This window comes from Portunus trituberculatus, chromosome 21 (genome assembly GCF_017591435.1).
Source record: "Portunus trituberculatus isolate SZX2019 chromosome 21, ASM1759143v1, whole genome shotgun sequence".
NCBI lineage: Eukaryota > Metazoa > Arthropoda > Malacostraca > Decapoda > Portunidae > Portunus > Portunus trituberculatus.
The window spans coordinates 1,899,839-1,920,339 of NC_059275.1; the positions used below are offsets into that span (position 1 = coordinate 1,899,839).

Sequence of the window (20,501 nt, forward strand, 5' to 3'; positions counted from 1 at the left end):
AGGAGGAGATTAAGGGTGGGTAGATAGGAAGGGGCGGGGAGGAGGGAGGCTGCAGTAGCATAATCCCTGAGCAAGACGCTTATCACACACACACACACACACACACACACACACTTACCTAACCAGAGGATAACAAATGAGAGTAATACGTAATGTAGCATACACTCTTAACGGTCAACACTTACTCGTATATAGAACATTATATACGAATGTGTGTGTGTGTGTGTGTGTGTGTGTGTGTGTGTGTGTGTGTGTGTGTGTGTGTGTGTGTGTCCTTGGTACCGAAAATATAGGAACTCAAGGAAAGATACGGTAAAATTAAGTATGACAAGATATCTAATACATAATTTCCTAGCTTTAGAAGACTTAGAGGCAGAACGTGTGATTTTCTATGAGTGGGTGCATTGTGTCCATAAGTGTAATGCAAATCAAACAAAATTGCAGTAACATCAATCAAGATCTCTGTCCTTCATTTCAGAGTTTACAAGACTCTGCGATGATACGGGGCTTTGTATGTGTATATGAATGTATATATGCATGTCACACTACATTGAATGCATACACATAACAAAACATCTCGGGCATTTACACATCATTCTTGGCAATCATTCGTGGCGCATCTCAGTTTTCTCCACCAGTAATGTGTCGGCGCGTCCTGTCGTGCATTGGCGGCCCTATCGTGACTCTGCTCTCTACACCTGGCCAGTCTGCACCCACCGCCCCACACTTCCTGCCATCCTAGTCTGTCCGTCTGTCTGTTTGTCTGTCCTGGTCGGCTGTGTGTGTGAACGGAGCAGGGAAAAAGAAGGAGAATCGGATGGTAAAGAGTCAGGAATGGCATGGAAGGGAGAAGGACAACCTGTAGCATTCAAGAAGTAACTGATGGTCCGTCGCTGCGTGAAAAATCTAATGCCGTGATAAATATAGAAAAAGAAAAAGGACTCTTTATCAGCTCAACTACCGTGAGGTTCAGGGAATGGCTGAGCATTACAACGATGAGGAGGAGGAGGAGGAGGAGGAGGAGGAGGAGCACCAAGTATCGGCACTCCATCACTGATAGCAAGTGTCACTAGCACCACCACTAATACCGATACGGAGTCACCACGATAACAGGCGAGGCGAGAACGAAGTGCCGCCTTGAGTGACGAGTGACAACACCAACACCCCACACCCCAACTCCCTCCCCCCCATGCACACCTGACCGTAATGGATGGCCGCCTCATTAATTACTAGCCGCCAGGTGTTTATTTCGTCGTGACGTGCGAGGAAGGGAGGGCAGGCCACTGGTCACACCAAGCTGAGGTTATTTGTGTACGTAATGCTCCGCCCAGAATTTTTTGAACGAGTTAGGTTACGTTAGGTTAGGTTAGGTTTGAATAGGTTAGGTTAGGTTAGGTTAGGTTACGTTACATTAGGTTATAAGTTAGGTTACGTTAGGTTAGGTTTAAATAGGTTGGATTGAGCCAAGTTAGTTTAGGTTAGGTTAGGTTTGAATAGATTGGATTGAGCCAAGTTAGTTTATGGAGCAGCTGATAACACAAGAATGATGGAATATTTATACTACTAGAAGTGCAAGTTACTGAGACTTTTCATGGGTGTTTGTTATTGTTCCAGAGGTAATCTAAAAAGAATTATGCATCATCAAAGGGAAAAGACAACCTTGAGATTTTAACTTGTCGTGCCTGTGGTCTGAAAATAACGTTCTTCAAAGTCCTCAGCGTTCAAGAATAAGAGCGGTCGGTTTGGCGTCACTTCAGCATCAGTGAGAGAAGAACACACGATGATCCAGCTGATCGTGTCTATGGTTATTGAAAACTGTGTAGGAAGTTGGTTCGGTGTCTCTCTCCGAGTCAGTCTGATCTCAATTGTAGTAGAAGTTGTGTTTTTAAGAGTACATAATTTCATGGTTCCAGCGATATTCTAACAAAAGGCTGCATCAGTGGACACAAATATTTCAGACTACGGGGTTGGGTTTGGCGTGGCGTTAATTAGGCAGTAGAGGGCGATAGTGGCCGCGTCGCTAAAAAGGTTAAGCCGGCGCGTTATCACAGTTTATAAGCAACAGTTGTCCGCGTCCCTGGCTCGCTGCTTATCAATTAACGCGAAAGCCTCGGATCAGCGACGCGCACTACGAGGCTGGTTCCAGCTTTACTGCCATTAACAGTGATTCACTTATTCATTACTCTACTCATTAGTTATTTGTATCCTTCATTCACGATCCATTGCTTTTAATCATTTGTGTCATTATGCTTTTAAAAAACCTAACTGCAATTGCTACACTGAAACTTCACACGTATACTCTCGCAAAAGTGGCAATAGCAGCAATAGCAACGGTTGAGATCATAAAACAAAAACAATAAATAAATCAAACAAACTCGCCTTCCTTCAGAGGCGTCAAAGATCTGCAGGCGAGGCAGTAAACTGACACTGACGAGGAGGATCAGAGTTCACTCAGTGTTCAGAAGTGTGTAAAGTGAGTGGTAGGAGAACATAATTTGATTCAAGGTATTTATTCCATAACGTTTCAGTTACAAAACCACCTTCAGACACAATTCCGTTACCGAACCGTTAAAGAATAAAGCACCTTGCCTCAACTTGTGCTTCCCTACTCACTTTACACATTTGCCTTCATTTGTACAGTGTTCACAAGGCCAGCATGTTTTAAATTTAAACTGATAAATCCTCTGCCTCTCTTCCCTGCCTCCCGTCATCCCTCCTCCGCCACCCTCCCGCAGATCCAAGTAAAGCTATCGCTCTTATCTGCCCCATTCGATCCCAACAAGGATTCTGGATGCTATCACTTTTATCAGCGTGTCAGCGAAGAGTGAAGAGAGACCACTGCATGAGTGAGGGAGCGGGGAGATGGCATTAGTACAGCTGCCTGGTGACTCATGGATCTTAAGCCTTACCAAGCACAGATTTCTAACGATTACAGCGTTATGTGCTTCTCTCCACGCCTCTCTTGATCCGCGAGGCGTCAGGAGGAGGAAGGAGGATTACGGAAATTAGCTTAACCTTCTTATTCAGGGATTGTTTCTGGGTAGAATATAATGCCTTTTTTTAATTGTCATCTACCTACACAACGAAGGGATCCGATGTGAAATAAAAGCACAGCGTTAATCAACACTAGGAAACTAGGAAATATAATAACAAATGAGAAAATATAATAACAAATGAGGAAAAAAACATCAGTCCAATAAAAGAGGTAGATTTCATTCATAAAATCTTGAATTTGAAAAAAAAAAAAGGGAAGAATGACATGAATACGAAGAAAGGAGAGTTTTCATTCTTAACATCCTAGTTAAAAATGAATAAATAAATAGTAAAATGCTAATAATTCCTTGCAACATTTGACTCCTGACGTTTGCAACAGGAGAACAGGGAGTAGAGGCGGTGGGAAGTCAATATACTAACAATTAAAAATAAAAACTCGTAATATTTGACTAGTGACGTTAGTAATTCACTCCCGTCATTCGAAACAATGGGGAGGGTGCGTGGAAGGTACCGTGATAGCAGTTCCCGGTGAGCTGTCCTCGTGGTAGCCAGCGGTGACTTCCTCCCAGATGACAACCAGAGAGGATGCGCTAATTGGCGTGTTTACAGTATGGCCAAGCTGGATGGTTCCCTTTATCTGCCAACTTATCATGCTCTCACACGGGAAGTGCATTAATAGTGAAAATGATGATGACGATGGTGAGGATGATGTAATAATAATAGTAATGATAAATTTTACATATATCCGAACATAAAGTTACTGCAATATCTAGATAACAAAACAAAACGCTCACAAAAAAAATGAAATAAAGTAGATAAGAATTGAAAAGAGAGAACAGACAGTCAGCCATCCAGCCAGCCAGATAGTCAGCTATGCAACCAGTCAGTAAGCCAACCATCCAATCAATCAAACAGTCAGCCAGCCAGCCAGCCAACCAGCCAACCAATCACCAAGCCATCCAGCCAACTAGTCAAACAGCCAGCCAGCCACTGTCATTCAACCAGCCAGCCAGCCAACCAGTCACCAAGCCATCCAGCCAACCAGTCAAACAGCCAGCCAGCCACTGTCATTCAACCACCCAGCCAGCCAACCAGTCACCAAGCCATCCAGCCAACCAGTCAAGCAGCCAACCAAACAGGCATCCAACCACCCAGCCAGCTATCTAACCAGCTAGTAAATTAGTAAGCCATATAGCCATTCAGCCTGTCAGTCACTCAGCCATTCTCTCTTGTTTGCTACTGATAATGACAGACATACCAAAAAAAAATAACAAATAAATACTAAAAAGTATCTTATCACCCATAAAATTACCGCTAAACGTTTTATCAACTTCCTCTCTCAACTGAACGCCGCTCCTGACAAGCCAGGCCGCTGCTAAATATTGTATGTAGTAGATTGCAAACACCACAGGCTTCTCCTCTCCTGGTTTTTTCATCGCCCTTTACACACAAGCGCCGCTCTTCTTTCCCTTGTTTGTCCTCCGCTGCACTTTAGTCTTGTTTTCTTGACTTTTACTTATTGCACACAGGATCCATATGTTTCTTTCACTTGCTTGACCTTAATTGCGCAAAATGAAGAAAGTAATGACGTTTCCTCGCCTCTTTCTTACTGCAGACAAGCTCATCTCTTCTCTGCCGTTCGTGGCGTAAAATGAAGCACGCAATTACAAGTTTCCTCATCCCTAACAGACAAGCTCCTCATTTCGTTGCTCTTCGTTGCGCTGAATGGAACTGACACTGTTCTAATTTCTGGCTTATCCATTAATTCTGTACTTTGATTTATGAAGTTTTTTTTTTTTTTTTTTTTTTGCCAAGAAGAGAAGCTTATCTGTATTTTATGAAGAGGAATTTGAGTCTTATTTTATGAACTATTTTTTTTTCTTTTCTTTTTTTTTTTTCTTTTTTTTTTTACTTTATAAAGTGAAGTCTATTCTACATTCTATTTCGTGAAGTGATATTTAATTGTATCTTACTTTATGAAGCGGATTTTTTCTTTCTTTTTTTCTCTCTACCTGCATTTCATGAAGCGAAGTTGACCTGTATTTTAGCTCACAAGGCGGCGTTCATTCGTACTTCATTCAACGAGGCAGAGTTCGTGAAGCTAAGGTACCAAAAAAAAATTATCATTCACTGGGTCTCCTTATGTCAATCAGATCATATTAACCCCTTCAGTACTGTAGCGTATTTCTATTATGAATTTTTGGCGTGATTAGAAGATTTTATTGACATTAGGAAGGGTCTATGGAGGTCAGAAGATTAATGGCCAGAGTCTTCACTATTCTAATCCACCATATGAGTTTCTGAAGCTGTATAAAATCGTCAAATACTTAGGATAAATATGAAAACGCGTCCTGGTACTGAAGGGGTTAAGTAAAATTGATTATACCAGCGCGCCACGAAGCCATTTTTCCACTGTACTCATCTTTACATCAATAACTAAGCTTAGAAAGTAATGCCCAACTATTAGACAGCGGCCTATTCTATTTTATTTGTCTCTTTTGTTAATTCAAGTGTATGGTATGTGTTGATTTGTCTTTCCTCAGCTTTAGAGATAATCATACTACAGGTTCTTTTTTTTTCTCTCTCTCTTTTTTTTCATTTTCATCGTTTCTTTTCTCTTTTCCTCGCTTGTCTTTCATATCAACAAAGGGTGGTTCGTTTATAGATCTGCACATTTTGAAGAATATATGAGCATACGCTAGAGAGAGAGAGAGAGAGAGAGAGAGAGAGAGAGAGAGAGAGAGAGAGAGAGAGAGAGAGAGAGAGAGAGAGAGAGAGAGAGAGAGAGAGAGAGAGAGAGAGAGAGAGAGAGAGAGAGAGAATTTTAAAACCGTCCAACAACACACTAAAATGGCGCCGCACATTTTAACATCAGCCAACACAGGTTAATATAAATCAGATGGAAGAGATTTATACAAGAGAAACACTGCGAAAATTAAAAATAGATAACCAAATAAATAAAAAGATCTTGAAACAATAATAATTACAGCTAAGAGAGAGAGAGAGAGAGAGAGAGAGAGAGAGAGAGAGAGAGAGAGAGAGAGAGAGAGAGAGAGAGCGTCCTTATCTCCATGTGGTAAATATCAACTCAACTAACGCCTTCTCACCTACATCCTGCCCCACCTGCGCTATCTCGACTCAACAGCTTAATTAAATGCCGCCGCACTCCCGCCACCATTCCTCTAGATGTAACTGAAAGAGTGAATAATGACGGCGATAACTGTCATAATACAAAATAATACACAAGCAAACACGAATCCTGGCTGGTTGTGTGTGTTTCACTGTTTGATCTGCTGCAGTCTCTGACGAGACAGCCAGACGTTACCCTATGGAACGAGCTCAGAGCTCATTATTTCCGATCTTCAGATGGGCCTGAGACCAGGCACACACCGGGACAACACTACTCACTGCTAGGTGAACAGGGGCTACACGTGAAAGGAGACACACCCAAATGTGTGTGTGTGTGTGTGTGTGTGTGTGTGTGTATGTGTGTGTGTGTGTGTCTGGTGATGGGTAATATACGAGACTTAAGCAGCCTTTTATTATTCACTACGGTCCCTATCCTATACCTTGCCACGTATCACCCAGACCATCCTGCTACCTCTGTCTTACCTGAGCTTGGACTTTCCTCCATTTGGCGCGTCTGTTCTGGAACCAAGTCTTCACCTGCGGGTGATCAAAACGCGACATTAAGCGGCAGCCACACACAATACATTGACGCTACTCCATAGTAAGACAACACGGAGCCACCTCACCAGTGGCCGCCGCCTCACCTGCTTCTCGTGTAGGGTCAGTTCCCTGGCGATGGTCTTCCTCTGGGCCGGTGTGATGTACTTGTGCCGCGCGAACCATGTTTCCAGCTGGCGGGTTTGCTGCGCGGTGAACCTTACCTGGCCCCCGCGACGCCGCGTACGCCCGCTCCCTACAGAGTTCACCAGACCTGTTGGAATTGAGGACACTGCTGTAGGAAAGGGTGATATGTGACTATCCACTGGATGAGCGTCAAGGACATTGTCATGGGAAAGGATGGATAATAATCCCACCTGTCCACAGAAAACTTTTCAATGGACAGACAGTGCATGGGCAGTCAATGCGGTCCAAAAATTACCACTGACCTCTAAATAAAGAGGTCGAATAACTGTTCTGTAAGTGAGTGGCAATGGCACGGCTATTGAAAGGGAATCAGTAAAGCTTTTTGTTAACAGATTTAAACTGCAAAGTGCCTTGCTGATACCGGCTTCACTGATGCACGACGAGGTAATATGCCTGCAGTGTGGGAGGGCGGCGAGGACGCTGCCGAGATAGTTTGAGTGCCCTGTGGACAACAATGTTATGACGGCTTTATTTGCCTGTGAGCGGCGTGGCACTGATGTAGATGGACTTAAACTGTTCCTGGGTAGTTACTAGTTACAAAACAGGTACCGTGGCAATCCCACTGGGAACAAGACAGCATGTGCTGACTAAATGTAGCTGTCCATCGTCCAACCAACACGTAACACTTTCCCGAACTAACTATACCAAACCCAAAATCTCTGTGCCATCAAAGTACACCAATTCACGTGATCCAGAAACAAATTACATCAGCACGTGGTCTGCCAAGGGGCCATGTCACAACGTCCCCGCGAGAAGCCGACGCGCACACCAGTAACGAAACTGCCACAGCATGCTGAAGCTTCACCTCGACCTACACGACAGTCACCACAGAACAGAAAACAGAGTCACCTGAATCGTATCCCTGGAAGGATAGAGGCAAGAGGGAGCGTGGCCCGCCTAGGTGGTAGTGAGCCTCCATGTACTGGCGAAGCATCAGCCCATACACGCCTCCCTCCAGCCCAGCGTAGCTCAGGTCAGGTCGCAGCCCAAAGGCCTCCAGTGCGGGGGTGTCGCAGAGAGGTAGGTTGATCTGGGGACGCAGGGGCACAGGACAGGCCAGACGGTGTACGTCCTCGGCACGGCTATCCCTCCCCTTGTGTGTCTCCTCCTCGTCGTCTGTCGTGAGGGAGTCTGTCCTGGCGTCTCTGTGATGAGGCTCATTGTATCTGCGGTTCGCAGTGAGGTGGTGGCTCGTCTCGAGAGCACCATTGGTCAGCGGAGTGGGCCGCCACAAAGGGCTGTGGGACGTGCTGGAGAGGAGAGTGGGGGACGGAGTGGGGGTGGCGGGCGGCGAGGACGAGGAGCCGCGGGACAGGATTTGATCTATGGTGTATCTCGTCACCATAATTGAAGGTCAGTACGTTCCCAACGGAAGGCAGAGCAGCGATGCGAAACTCCTACTTCACCCAGGATTTGAGCACCGACGCGTGTGAACTGTCTTCTTCCCCACGCATTCCCAATGCACTAACTAGTTGATCACGATTGATATGCTTTAGCTGGCGTCTTGATAATGCAGAGTAGTCCTCACTGTTATTGTGACGAGATAGAAGTGTGTAAACATCCGTGAAACGTGAACATTTCCTGGGACCACTTGGGCGTGGCGGTCCTGTGATAAACAAGCAGTCGCAAGTGACTAACAGGGACAGTCTTGGGGCTCATCAGGCGAGGCACTGATTGCTGCATTTCAGGGAAGTGGCTTCTCTTTGGGTGCCGAGCAGCCTTTAATTCCTCCAAGTCTGCAGCATTCAGGTATCAGGAGAACATAAGAAGAGGGACAGCTGTTTCTCGTATGGTACGGCACTCTGCAGCAAGACACATCCAGGCTGTGGTAACCAGGCAGCTCCAGGGTGCGACGGGCACTGCTAGCCGGCGAACACGGCAACTCTTGTCTTATCGTGGAATACGCGTCGGCATCAGGCTCTTGTTGCATTCCCTGGCCGCCAATATGGTGCTCACTCTCTATTCAGCCGCTAAGACACTTGTTGGCGTCCTCTACTGCCATCAGTCTTAATAAAATTCCAAGATCATAATAGTCAATAGTGAAGCTTTTGCTACAGCTTTACTGATCTGATACTGAGACTGAAAAACAAATACTTGCAATAGGATATCGACAAGAGGCCTACACTACATCCATGACTGCATGGTTGACCTGTTCATGCATACGACAAACACCCACTGGAACTTCTGTACACTGTGGGACCTTGCTCACGGCCATTGAGACTGGTCCAAGCAACTCTCAGGGACTCTCCCTCCACCTGCCACCATCCGCCTTCTACACACACACACACACACACACACATATATATATATATATATATATATATATATATATATATATATATATATATATATATATATATATATATATATATATATGTGTGTGTGTGTGTGTGTGTGTGTGTGTGTGTGTGTGTGTGTGTATTTACCTAGTATTGTACAGGGTTCGCCACTTATCTAATTTTTCTTTAAAGTTATGCACATTATGTGCTGCAACAACTTCATCATTCAAAGCATTCCACTTTACCACCATTCTATGCGGAAAACTGTATTTTCCAATATCCTTCACACACTGCCTCTTCCTGATCGTTGCATGTCCTCTTGTCCTTCCAGCTTCTTCTGTTACTAGTACCGGTCTTGCTTGTCTATCTCTTCAATGCCATTAACTATTTCATACATTGTTATTAAGTCTCCTCCTTCTCTTCTATCTTGTAAGGTTAGCAGTCCCATTTCCTTCAGCCTTTCTTCATATGTTAGGTGTGTGTGTGTGTGTGTGTGTGTGTGTGTGTGTGTGTGTGTGTGTGTGTGTGTGTGTGTGTGTGTGTGTGTGTGTGTGTGTGTGTGTGTGTGTTTTAATTTATAAAATAAAAATCAAATAAATAAATAATAACCTAAAGGAACGACCTATTTGTAAAGGAAACTACCGGCCCACGGGCGAGTACATTTTTCAAATATGTCGTTCTTTTCGGCTTTTCTATAAATTAATAAATAGAATAAAATGAAGTATCAATGATAGTAGTTTTGTTGCTTTATTAATTTTTGTTTTCGCTATTTCTATTGTTTTCATTTACATTTATGTTTTGTCCAATGATGACAGCCGATCAGCCATGCCAAAAGAAACTGGAGTGAACACACCACCAATGCTACTCTGTGTACACCAGAACATAATATATTGCCTAACCTCCAGAATGATCAAGGTAAGGGTAACTTCTATACAGCATATAGCTATAGCACATACAATCTTCTCAACGACCTAGATATGTGGTGCAAATTAACACGGGTGCTAGGTAGGCAAGCCATAAACAACAGTTGCCTCAACACGCCAGTAATACGTTTGTCACACGAGCAGTGCACACGCAAGGAGAACAAAGTTACTCAGCATCAGACTCCAGTGGCCTAGCAACATGTGAGCCTCCACACTTGCATGATATGTTATATCAACTTGCATAATTTCTGGCAGAGACTTAAATATGATATATTCAATTCAAACGAGCCACTCGGTGGTCCAGAAATTAATCATACAGCGTCTTGCAAGTGACTACATTGAGAAGTGCACTGACTAAAAAGAAAAATGGGAAGGTAGAAGTCTCCGGGTGAGACAACCCTCACAATTCACATATTTACACCACCTGTTGTTGAAGTTCACACACATATCATCTCAATTTAAATGCCACCAGTATTTCCTATATACCTTTTAAGGTCTTAGGGGAATAAATAGAGTTTCAACTCTTGATGTGTTTCTTTGCTTTTGCTACAAAGGTCACAGCTATTGCAAGAGCCAAGTAGTAGTGTTCCGTCCATCTCTGATCTCATGTCTGAGGGCTTGAAAATTGAATGTAACGACTCTCACGCTAGCAGGCCCTCCTCTCTTTGATTTGATTTGATAAGTTTATTGTTCCTCCTCTCTTTCCCCTTTACTATCCCCGTCAGCTGTGATCGACCAGTCTGCCATCTACTGGTCGCTAAATGCACAGTACTTAGGTGATTCCTTAAGCCCTCCCATTGAAGTCATATATCCTTTAGACTTTAGAGAATCCATGCTTAACGAGTCAATACCCGGTGATTCGAGTGACGACATTGCCACACGGCGCTGCGTCCCCTCACGCTCAACGCTAAATGAACACACGTTAATACCACGCACACTGAAAGACCCTGGAAGACTATCTGACATAAATAATCGTTGTTTTAAATATTTACGGAAAATTCAAATGAAATTACTTGTATAGATAGCTTAATCATGTACTGTCCTTACAAAAGCCTAACACATGCATTTTACTGCCGTCTTGAAACACACACACACACACACACACACACACACACACACGGTCCGGTAGCTCAGTGGTTAGAGCGCTGGCTTCACAAGCCAGAGGACCGGGGTTCGATTCCCCGGCCGGATGGAGATATTTGGGTGTGTCTCCTTTCACGTGTAGCCCCTGTTCACCTAGCAGTGAGTAGGTACGGGATGTAAATCGAGGAGTTGTGACCTTGTTGTCCCGGTGTGTGATGTGTGCCTGGTCTCAGACCTATCCCAAGATCGGAAATAATGAGCTCTGAGCTCGTTCCGTAGGGTAACGTCTGGCTGTCTCGTCAGAGACTGCAGCAGATCAAACAGTGAATTACACACACACACACATAGATAGAATTTTCAGAGAGGCGTATAATTTGCTAAGGAATATTGGATTAGCATTTCACTACATGGACAAAGAAATTATGAAGAAATTGATAAGTACTAAAATAAGACCTAGATTGGAATATGCAGGAGTTGTGTGGACCCCCCCCCCATAAAAAGAAACACATAAGGAAATTGGAGAGACTGCAAAAAATGGTTACAAGAATGGTTCCAGAATTTAAAGGGATGACATATGGAGAGACTAAAAGCTATGGATCTACCAACCCTGGAACAGAGAAGAGAGAGAGGGGATCTGATACAAGTTTATAAATTGATTAACGGAATGGATCAAGTGGATAATGAGAAACTAATCCTGAGAGAAGAATATGACATTAGAAGCACAAGATCGCATAGTAAGAAACTGAGGAAGGGAAGATGTCTGAGAGATGTTAAAAAATTTTGTTTCCCGCAAAGATGTGTTGAGACTTGGAACATTTTGAGTGAGGAAGTGGTGTCAGCAAAGAGTGTACATAGTTTTAAAGAAAAATTGGATAAGTGTAGATATGGAGACGGGGCCACACGAGCATAAAGCCCAGGCCCTGTAAAACTACAACTAGGTAAATACAACTAGGTAAATACACTACATTCAGTCATTGGCAACGCTTCCAAACCACATGATGAAAGGTTCATTATGCATTTTGTTCTGTTCAGACAGATTCATACGTGCCAATCTGCAACTGAAATTGCAAATCGCTAGAAGTATCGACTGAATCTTTCTAGTCGGAATACGTCACACATAAGACAGGAAAGTATTGACTAGTTGGCGTCTTGGCGGGAAGTGAATGTAAATAACAACCTGCCAAGATGTCTTCCTCCAGTGACGATGCTGAAGCGGTGGTTGCCCTTCTTTAGACGTACCGGAAAAATCAACAGAAAAGAAAATGCCTGTGGATACGTCCCTGGCTAAGTAGAAGGAAAGAAAGGAGTGTCTACCACATACTAATCTCAAGAAGACTATGCACAATTGTAATCAAATTAAATCCTGACAAGTCTTCAATCACCTCCAACAACACCCTAGCTGCATTGTAGGAAACGGTTCTTGGAGAGTGGCAGCTATTTCATCGAACGACGATTTGCGCAAGCCTTTTTGCTGTATAATTCATGTCTGGGGTCCCAGATGTGTTCTTTTTCCCTCACCAACTCTAACATCTCGACACCTGGAGACCACATTTTCAAAGCTTATTCCGTGACGTCACGACGTAAATAAATCGCAAATAGACTGAACAAAACCATGTTGGTTTTGTTTTACAACTGATTTCTCCCGACTTGCAATTTCAGTCGCAAATTGGCATATATATATATATATATATATATATATATATATATATATATATATATATATATATATATATATATATATATATATATATATATATATATGCTATAACATATCTCAGTGACCACACAAGGTAAAGTACAAACATTTATATTTCAGAGTTTAATGAAAAGAAAAAAAAAAAAAAGCAGCAATAAATGTGGGTATAAACTACGTATAACAGTTGAGCCTGACACCGTGCTGGGATTGTCACTACAGTAGTGACGTGCACAGCAAAATCTCAGTGAAGCAGAGTGACACAAGCGAAATTTTCTGTGGCACAAAAAAAATTAATGGGTTCAAGAATGATTAAGTTGGATTTGAAAAATGTACTGAAAGTAATTGCTTCTGAAATATTGCTGAATAGAATAGACTCAGTACCAACAGCATTTAGGTTGTAAGTGCTGTCATTTAAGAGTTTAAAAAAATAAGCAAATTTATGAATAAGGGTATGTGGATATAAGTAGACTTATTTCATAGTTAGACTGCCACATGTAAGGCTGATGGCTTCCTGCAGCTTCCCTTATTTCCTTATAGTTTTAAAACATGGACATTTCCTATTTATTACAACTCCATATCAAGGCAGTTTTCTATAATTGACTCCTATCTGCCACCCCAACAACAAAGCACTAACACTCAAGGCAGACATCGCCACCTGAACTGTTTATTGCTGTCTGATAAAGTTTCAAGACACCATCAGATTATTTTGGACATGCCTTTGTACTATTCTCCTAAGAATCCAGACCTTAGTGAGCTTCCTTTCACAAGTTTTGTTACCCTTGGTTATATTTGAACATATATAAAATAACACTACTAGCCAATACATGCATTGAGAACTATTGTACTGCATCTATACATCACAGCTAACACTTAGCACACTACAGTACAAGTCAACATCAATGACTACACTTGCTGCATCTCAGGACTCACCTTCACTGCTACATGCATTTAGCTAAGCTGATATTTTCCAAATTATATATGAATAATAATTACATTTTAAATGTGCAATTGATTAGATTCTCATTTACCAGTCTTAGTAACTGTTGATACTCTCTTGGTAGCCTAATATTTTATGTCAATTTGATGAGCCAAGAGATGCACACTGAACTAAGTGCTTGGAGGTCTTGAGCAAGAAAAACTAACTATCTCAATTCCCCTCGCCCTCTCACAGCTGTTGCTGGTGATTCCAAACATATCCACCAACTGCTGGTTACTGCAAAATTTCATCTATGGCTTATTTTCAAGAGTTAAGACAAAAAATGAGAATAAATACTCATATGATAAGAGTGCTGACAACTTTCATAACACAGCAAGGAGAGAGAGGATGAAGCAGCAGAGGCAACCAGAGGGAAGGCAGATAACCATATGTAATGGATGTCAGCCTTTGTTCCACAGACTGCAGTCAAGTACTACATACTACCTTAATTCTATTTTGGCTGACTGCACCTTCCTAGCAAGAAACAAATCATGGCAGCCAAAGAGTTCTGGAACATAACTGTCTCTTTACTGTTATTGTTAACATTGTCATTCATGAATCTGTTACTCACAACACACTTCAGAACATAACTGTCATGAATGGTAAGGATGTGTGGCATACCTGTTTAGATAACTTGTAAATATGTCTAACATTCAATGAGGCAAAAGAATAGGGCATGCAATATAACAGCAACACCTACCATGGAAAGCCTACCATGTATGGGAGGGAATTATTTTTGTATAAAGAACTTGTACATCATGGAGTGCTTGTAGGGCTTCCCAGGAAAGCAGATGGCACTGGGGAAGTTGCTCTGTAAAAAGGAAGATAATCAGAAGTTCTGTTAGTATGTTAATCAAGCCATTTCCTACACAACAGCAGAAGAACAAGAATCATACAGGAGCAGGAAGGTAAGACAGACTTTATGGAATGGCACACAATAGCTATTCCACAAAATTCAGAGACATTAGGTAGTATATTTCTGTACTATCCATTCATCTAATCATTCAGTGTGGAGGCAACAGGAAGGGACACCACTCATATATAGAAGTACCTTCTCCCCAGTTCTGTCATGGTGTTGTTGGTGAAACTATTGCCATTTTACAATAGTTTTAGTGACTCATCAGTTTCAATGATATTTCTGATAAATGTTTGCTCTTATTGCCAATTGTTCTCATCTGTTAATTCATAAATGCCATACACACAGCACATGGAAAAATTAAATAGATTTAAAAGATTAAAAGAGTTAATGTGCTCTTATACCATAAACAAAAACAAAGATGTATAAATTGCCCACCTGGTTGACAGCATCAGGGAAGTTCTGAGGTTCACAGCAGAATGCTCCCTGGTAAGTGTAGGACGTCCCACTGCGGCCAACCATTTTGTTTGCTTCTTTAGGCAGGAAGTTCCCGGTGTAGATCTGCACTCCAGGCTCAGTGGTGTACACCTCCAAGCCACGACCTGGTGAACATTCCTTAGGCTCATCACTTTCATCAGTACAGTTTCAATGCTCCATAAAATCAAACGGTTTCATAAAACAGTTCAGTCAAACAATCTAATCATTTTAAGTTCTCTGATAAAACTCTTGAACTTCCTTTTGAACTCTTTCAAGGAGGGAGAAAGATTTCAAGATACTTGTCTCCTGGGGCAGTATTCTACATAGTAATTATCATCAGGTTTCACAGAATTCTTAACTGACACTCAACTGATTCTCTTAAGGCTCACACTTTTTCAACTTTAAATATATAGAAAGAAATACATTCTTGACATAATTTTTCTTTGATCTATATTATTAAGACATCATATTACCACTTTTGGGAATAGTTAGCCAGTGTATCCACACAAAAGAAACATGATAAATAGGAGAAGATAACACCCAACAGCCTAACACATGCAGGTTACAGAGCAAGGTTTGTTTGAGTTGGGAAACAGATTGTACACCATTCTGACAGTTATTTATAATAATACATCACTGTATAAAAAAAGGACATTATCTAGTCATCATTACTGAGTTATCGTTAGATTAACATTAAAAATTGTTGGGGATTGTGTTATGGTATATCCAGCCATGTTCCCACAATGTTGACAAGAGTTATGATGCTCATTGGCACTGCTGTAACAGGGTGGACCCAGTCTTAGCACTTATAACTATGTCACAAGGTTAGAGCCTGTCATAGATAGACATGTCTGAAATGTGCCATTTTGTCTAGCTATAACCACATCATTAGCTATGACGGTTTGTAGCATACGGCCCCCGGTTCTGGATGATGCTTTTAACTCTGTGATGACCAGTATTTTAGTGGGTCTTTTTATTGCAACTTTAGTTGCCCTGAGCCAGTGCCTCTCCTACATAAAAAAAAATAATAATAAATGAATAAATAAATAAGAAAAAAAAGAAAGATTTTTAAAAAGCTGATAGCAAAGACAGTGTTACTAGCTAAGCCTGACACCTTGTAATCACTGTACTTTACTAACTCATCACCTGCTGCACCATTTCAAGTGTACTTTCTCACCTGTTGGAGGGTGCAGGAAACATGCTGCTAGCTCCAGTTCACCTCTGTGCTTGAACTGCAGACAAAAATTGTGATCAAACCCATTCCCTGGTGCCCGGGGCAGTGCCTCCCCAAAGGTGATGGGGCTACGTAGGTCATAGGCCGTGCCTCTCACCGATGCTAATTCTCCTGCAAGAGTGTCATTGTAGTGGATCATCTCAGTCACCCATTTCACGCATTCCATGTGCTCTATTGTACATGACACACGTTCTCACCACACTTCTAAGACAGACTATTATAAACTTGTTTTCTTTCTCTTATATACTATTTCTATATATATATTACAGTATACATTCACTCATACACGCTGTACACACATGCACTTTCTTATATTTCAATACTTTCTACACTGACGATTCACAAGTACACACGATAAAAGAACACCTTCGCATATCAATCATATCATTCATCTCATCCTTAAATTTATTGTAATCACTTTACGTTTTTTAAATCATTAAAATTAATAAAAATGGCCTAATACCCAAGACAGGGTGATGGCCCAAAAAAATAAATAAATAAATAAAAAAATAATAATAATCCGATCTGACCAGTCTATTAGTGAATATCACCCAACATCCACATCATTACCCTCACCACCACCAGCAACATCACAATCCATGCCATAAGGTATAAGCAGTAACTAAATAGTAAAAGAACATAACTGAATTACATGCATTTAAATCCATTACGTTGCAAGTGGAATTTCACAAAACAAAGTAAGAACCAAGAACATCACCACTGTACCCTCCTCTAATAATAGTGGAGAAATAAATAGCATGCAAGATGTAGATATGGATTTTGATTACTTATAAAACTGTGAACCACCTGTTGGTATGAGATCCTGCCCCACAGGTGTGAAGCGATCAGCATTCACCCTCACCAGATGCTCCAAGAGGCCACCCTGACCTGCAGCCTGCCAAGGAAGGAGCACCTCAATATAGCCACCAAACATCAAAACAAGCAGCAGCTAATGCATTGGCCTGGTCTACTAAGATCAATGACCATCACTCATCAGCCAATCAACAATGACATGCTGGAAGAAGGAGGAAAACAGAATCAAGGAGGAAGAGAAGCTTATTCATCATGCTAACAAATGAGACATGCAGGAAGAGGAAGGGACTTATTTAGACTTATTCAGAAGACATTACAAATAAAACAATGTTGACTTTATTCTAAAATACCCACATACGAAAAAAAATCCCTATTTGCAGTAATCATTCCTTTATGGTAAAGATTCAACATGAGAAACATTCAATGAGTTGTGCATTAATGTGTTATGGCCTTGGCTGAAAATAAACACTATTATTGTTATTATCATTATCATTATTATATTAATATTATTATTACAATTATTATTATTATTATCATTATTATTATTATTATTATTATTATTATTATCATTATTATTATTATCATTATCACTATTATTATCATTATCATTATTAGCATTATTATTATCATTATTATTATTATTATTATTATTATTATTACAAATATAATTTATATTTTTATTATTGTTATTATTATTGTGATTATTATTATTATCATTATTATTATTATTATTATTATTATTATTATTATTACTATTATTAGTAGCTAGTAGTAATACTATTATTATAAACATTATTATTCCATATGGGAGAGATGAGCCAATGCAATGTGAATTTCAAGTCATGTGATAGTGAAGACTAACAAGAAACTTTGCCTGGGACTGAGGGACTAATTTTAAACTAGAATAGAGCCTCACAATAATGAACTTCGCAATAATGGATTTCGTTCAATAATGGATTTCGCTCAATAATAGATTAGTCAGATACTAACCAAATTTTGAGGGACCATAAAGGCATCTTTTTTTTTTTTTTTTCTTTTTTTCCCCCCCACGAATTCACAGTTACTGCATCGTCGCACAGATGAATACATATGACACTGTAAACAAGCCAAAAAGGACTCATGTTCATCTACTCCTGTATGCTAAATACCATTGTAACTCATTTTTATTCATCTACAATTTACAAAACATGAAATAAGGTGGAAAGTGGCAACTGCTTGCCTGTGCAGGTCACCAGAGTGACACCCAGGGTGAACTGGGATCCCAGGCAGGTTGAACCCACGGCCTGCCGGAGTGAATTGCTAGCTCTGCATTTCTGTTTGAAGGTTGTTGGGCAATCAAGGATAATGACACTGCCACACACACACACACACACCCGGTAGCTCAGTGGTTAGAGCGCTGGCTTCACAAGCCAGAGGACCGGGGTTCGATTCCCCGGCCAGGTGGAGATATTTGGGTGTGTCTCCTTTCACGTGTAGCCCCTGTTCACCTAGCAGTGAGTAGGTACGGGATGTAAATCGAGGAGTTGTGACCTTGTTATCCCGTTGTGTGGTGTGTGCCTGGTCTCAGGCCTATCCGAAGATCGGAAATAATGAGCTCTGAGCTCGTTCCGTAGGGTAACGTCTGGCTGTCTCATCAGAGACTGCAGCAGATCAAACAGTGAAACACACACACACACACACACACACACACACAGAGAGAGAGAGAGAGAGAGAGAGAGAGAGAGAGAGAGAGAGAGAGAGAGAGAGAGAGAGAGAGAGAGAGAGAGAGAGAGAGAGAGAAAGAGAATGATAAAAAAAAAAAAAAAAAAAAAAAAAAAATACCAATCACTTGATTTTTGTCTTCATTTACTGGTCTTTAGAGGTCTACAATTTAATTTCTTTCTTCTTTTGACTGAGAGTAATTCAGATGAAGTGTGAGTGAGCAAGGCTTTCTTCTAGATAACATAATGACCAAATTGCATCCTCAGCAAAGTGCAGAAAGTAAGCAATGTCAACAACACAGCTTCTCCAAAATCTCTCTCTCTCTCTCTCTCTCTCTCTCTCTCTCTCTCTCTCTCTCTCTCTCTCTCTCTCTCTCTCTCTCAAGTATTTCTTCCAAGAACTACTTGTTCACATTGCAGACTACTGCCTTAGATTGGCTGTGAGGGTGGCCATATGGTGAGCTTGCAGCAGGCCAATAGTCTACAGCAAGAGTGTGTAAGTAAGGTGCAAGGTATCAGCACTCAACAGGGCCAGGGCTGCACTTCACTCCTCAGATGCTACATTTAGGATGGGGAATCACTTTTCTATAGAAAACCCCCTTATTTTTACCTCAATGGCAATGTACTATAATCAAAGTTAGGAGGATTTCAGAAATAATTTTGAAACACACCAATCTATATAAAAACAGAGGTAGAGAAAGACAGAGACAGAGGGCAAGGAGGCAGAGCATAGTTAGAGAAAGAAGGAAAGCCCATGCATGATCTACATAGAGGTGGCAATAGCGTGGAGGCAGTCTACTCTGACCATGTCAATCCCTTGTCTTCCTCCCGTCCTTTGTCACCTCAGCAATGTCCCGTCCTTTGTCACCTCAGCAATGTCATTTAGGCAGTCATTAAATGCTTGTCAAAGACATCACTGGACCCCACAGAATTATTACACCACACAGGAAGCAATATCTTTAATTCATCTATTCTTTGTAAGGCAATTTTTTATTACTACATTCTTCTTAAATAATAGTGATCTGTTTTATTTCAACATTGAGGGTAAAATAAAGAAGTTTAAATGCTCAAAATATTTTTTGCATTATTAAAAGAGAATAAATTACCAAAAGAGGGAAAGGGGGCCTCGCAGACAAACTACTCCCGGTAACGGAGAATTCAGAGTAACCACAGAACTCTAAGCAGTTCTATGACACTCTAAAGGGAGCATGAATTCAGTGTGAACAGCAATAACCACCTGAGCAAACCCCAGGTGTTTCTATGATACTCTAAAGAGTGCATGATAGGTTTTCATGTCAATGTGAACAATAACCATCTATTGAACAACAGCACCAAGAGAAAATCTAAGGTAGACCATACTACTATGAACATTGATAATCACTTAAGTAATTCCAATACAAAGACAGAATCCAGGGAGCACACAATAAGCTGCTGCTGCACTCACATGTCCTGCCAGGTTGAAGAAGCAGTGGTTGGTCATGTTGATTGGAGTGGCTTGGGTGGTCATTGCCTCAAAGTCTATCCTGAGTCCTCCTGCTGCATCAAGAGAATACTTCACCTGCAACACAACAACATATAGATCACAGCTTCAGTATTT

General features: G+C 41.3%; 2 protein-coding genes across 10 annotated transcripts in view; both read right to left on the minus strand.

Moving 5' to 3' along the window:
• LOC123507188 (homeobox protein Hox-A7-like) overlaps window positions 1-9,107 on the minus strand; it is a 14,061-nt gene extending 4,954 nt beyond the window's left edge. Inside the window, exons 1-3 of the mRNA XM_045259877.1 lie at window positions 7,717-9,107; window positions 6,768-6,934; window positions 6,607-6,660 (exon numbers count right to left, since the gene is read on the minus strand). Coding sequence (XP_045115812.1) covers window positions 6,607-6,660; window positions 6,768-6,934; window positions 7,717-8,212 — 717 coding nt within the window. The 5' untranslated portion in view covers window positions 8,213-9,107. The remainder of the gene's footprint in view (window positions 1-6,606; window positions 6,661-6,767; window positions 6,935-7,716) is intronic.
• Window positions 9,108-12,971: 3,864 nt separating this feature from the next.
• Window positions 12,972-20,501, minus strand: part of LOC123507073 (galactose mutarotase-like) — a 31,072-nt gene continuing 23,542 nt past the window's right edge. For 4 of the 9 annotated variants that reach the window (XM_045259625.1, XM_045259624.1, XM_045259623.1 and 1 more), the window contains exons 6-10: window positions 20,349-20,467; window positions 17,199-17,286; window positions 16,335-16,502; window positions 15,119-15,282; window positions 12,975-14,635 (exon numbers count right to left, since the gene is read on the minus strand). In XM_045259625.1, the coding sequence (XP_045115560.1) occupies window positions 14,555-14,635; window positions 15,119-15,282; window positions 16,335-16,502; window positions 17,199-17,286; window positions 20,349-20,467 (620 nt within the window). In that variant the 3' untranslated portion in view covers window positions 12,975-14,554. Of the gene's footprint in view, window positions 14,636-15,118; window positions 15,283-16,334; window positions 16,503-17,198; window positions 17,287-20,348; window positions 20,468-20,501 lie in introns of all 9 variants that reach the window. The other 5 variants (XM_045259621.1, XM_045259626.1, XM_045259620.1 and 2 more) reach the window with 3 other exon arrangements.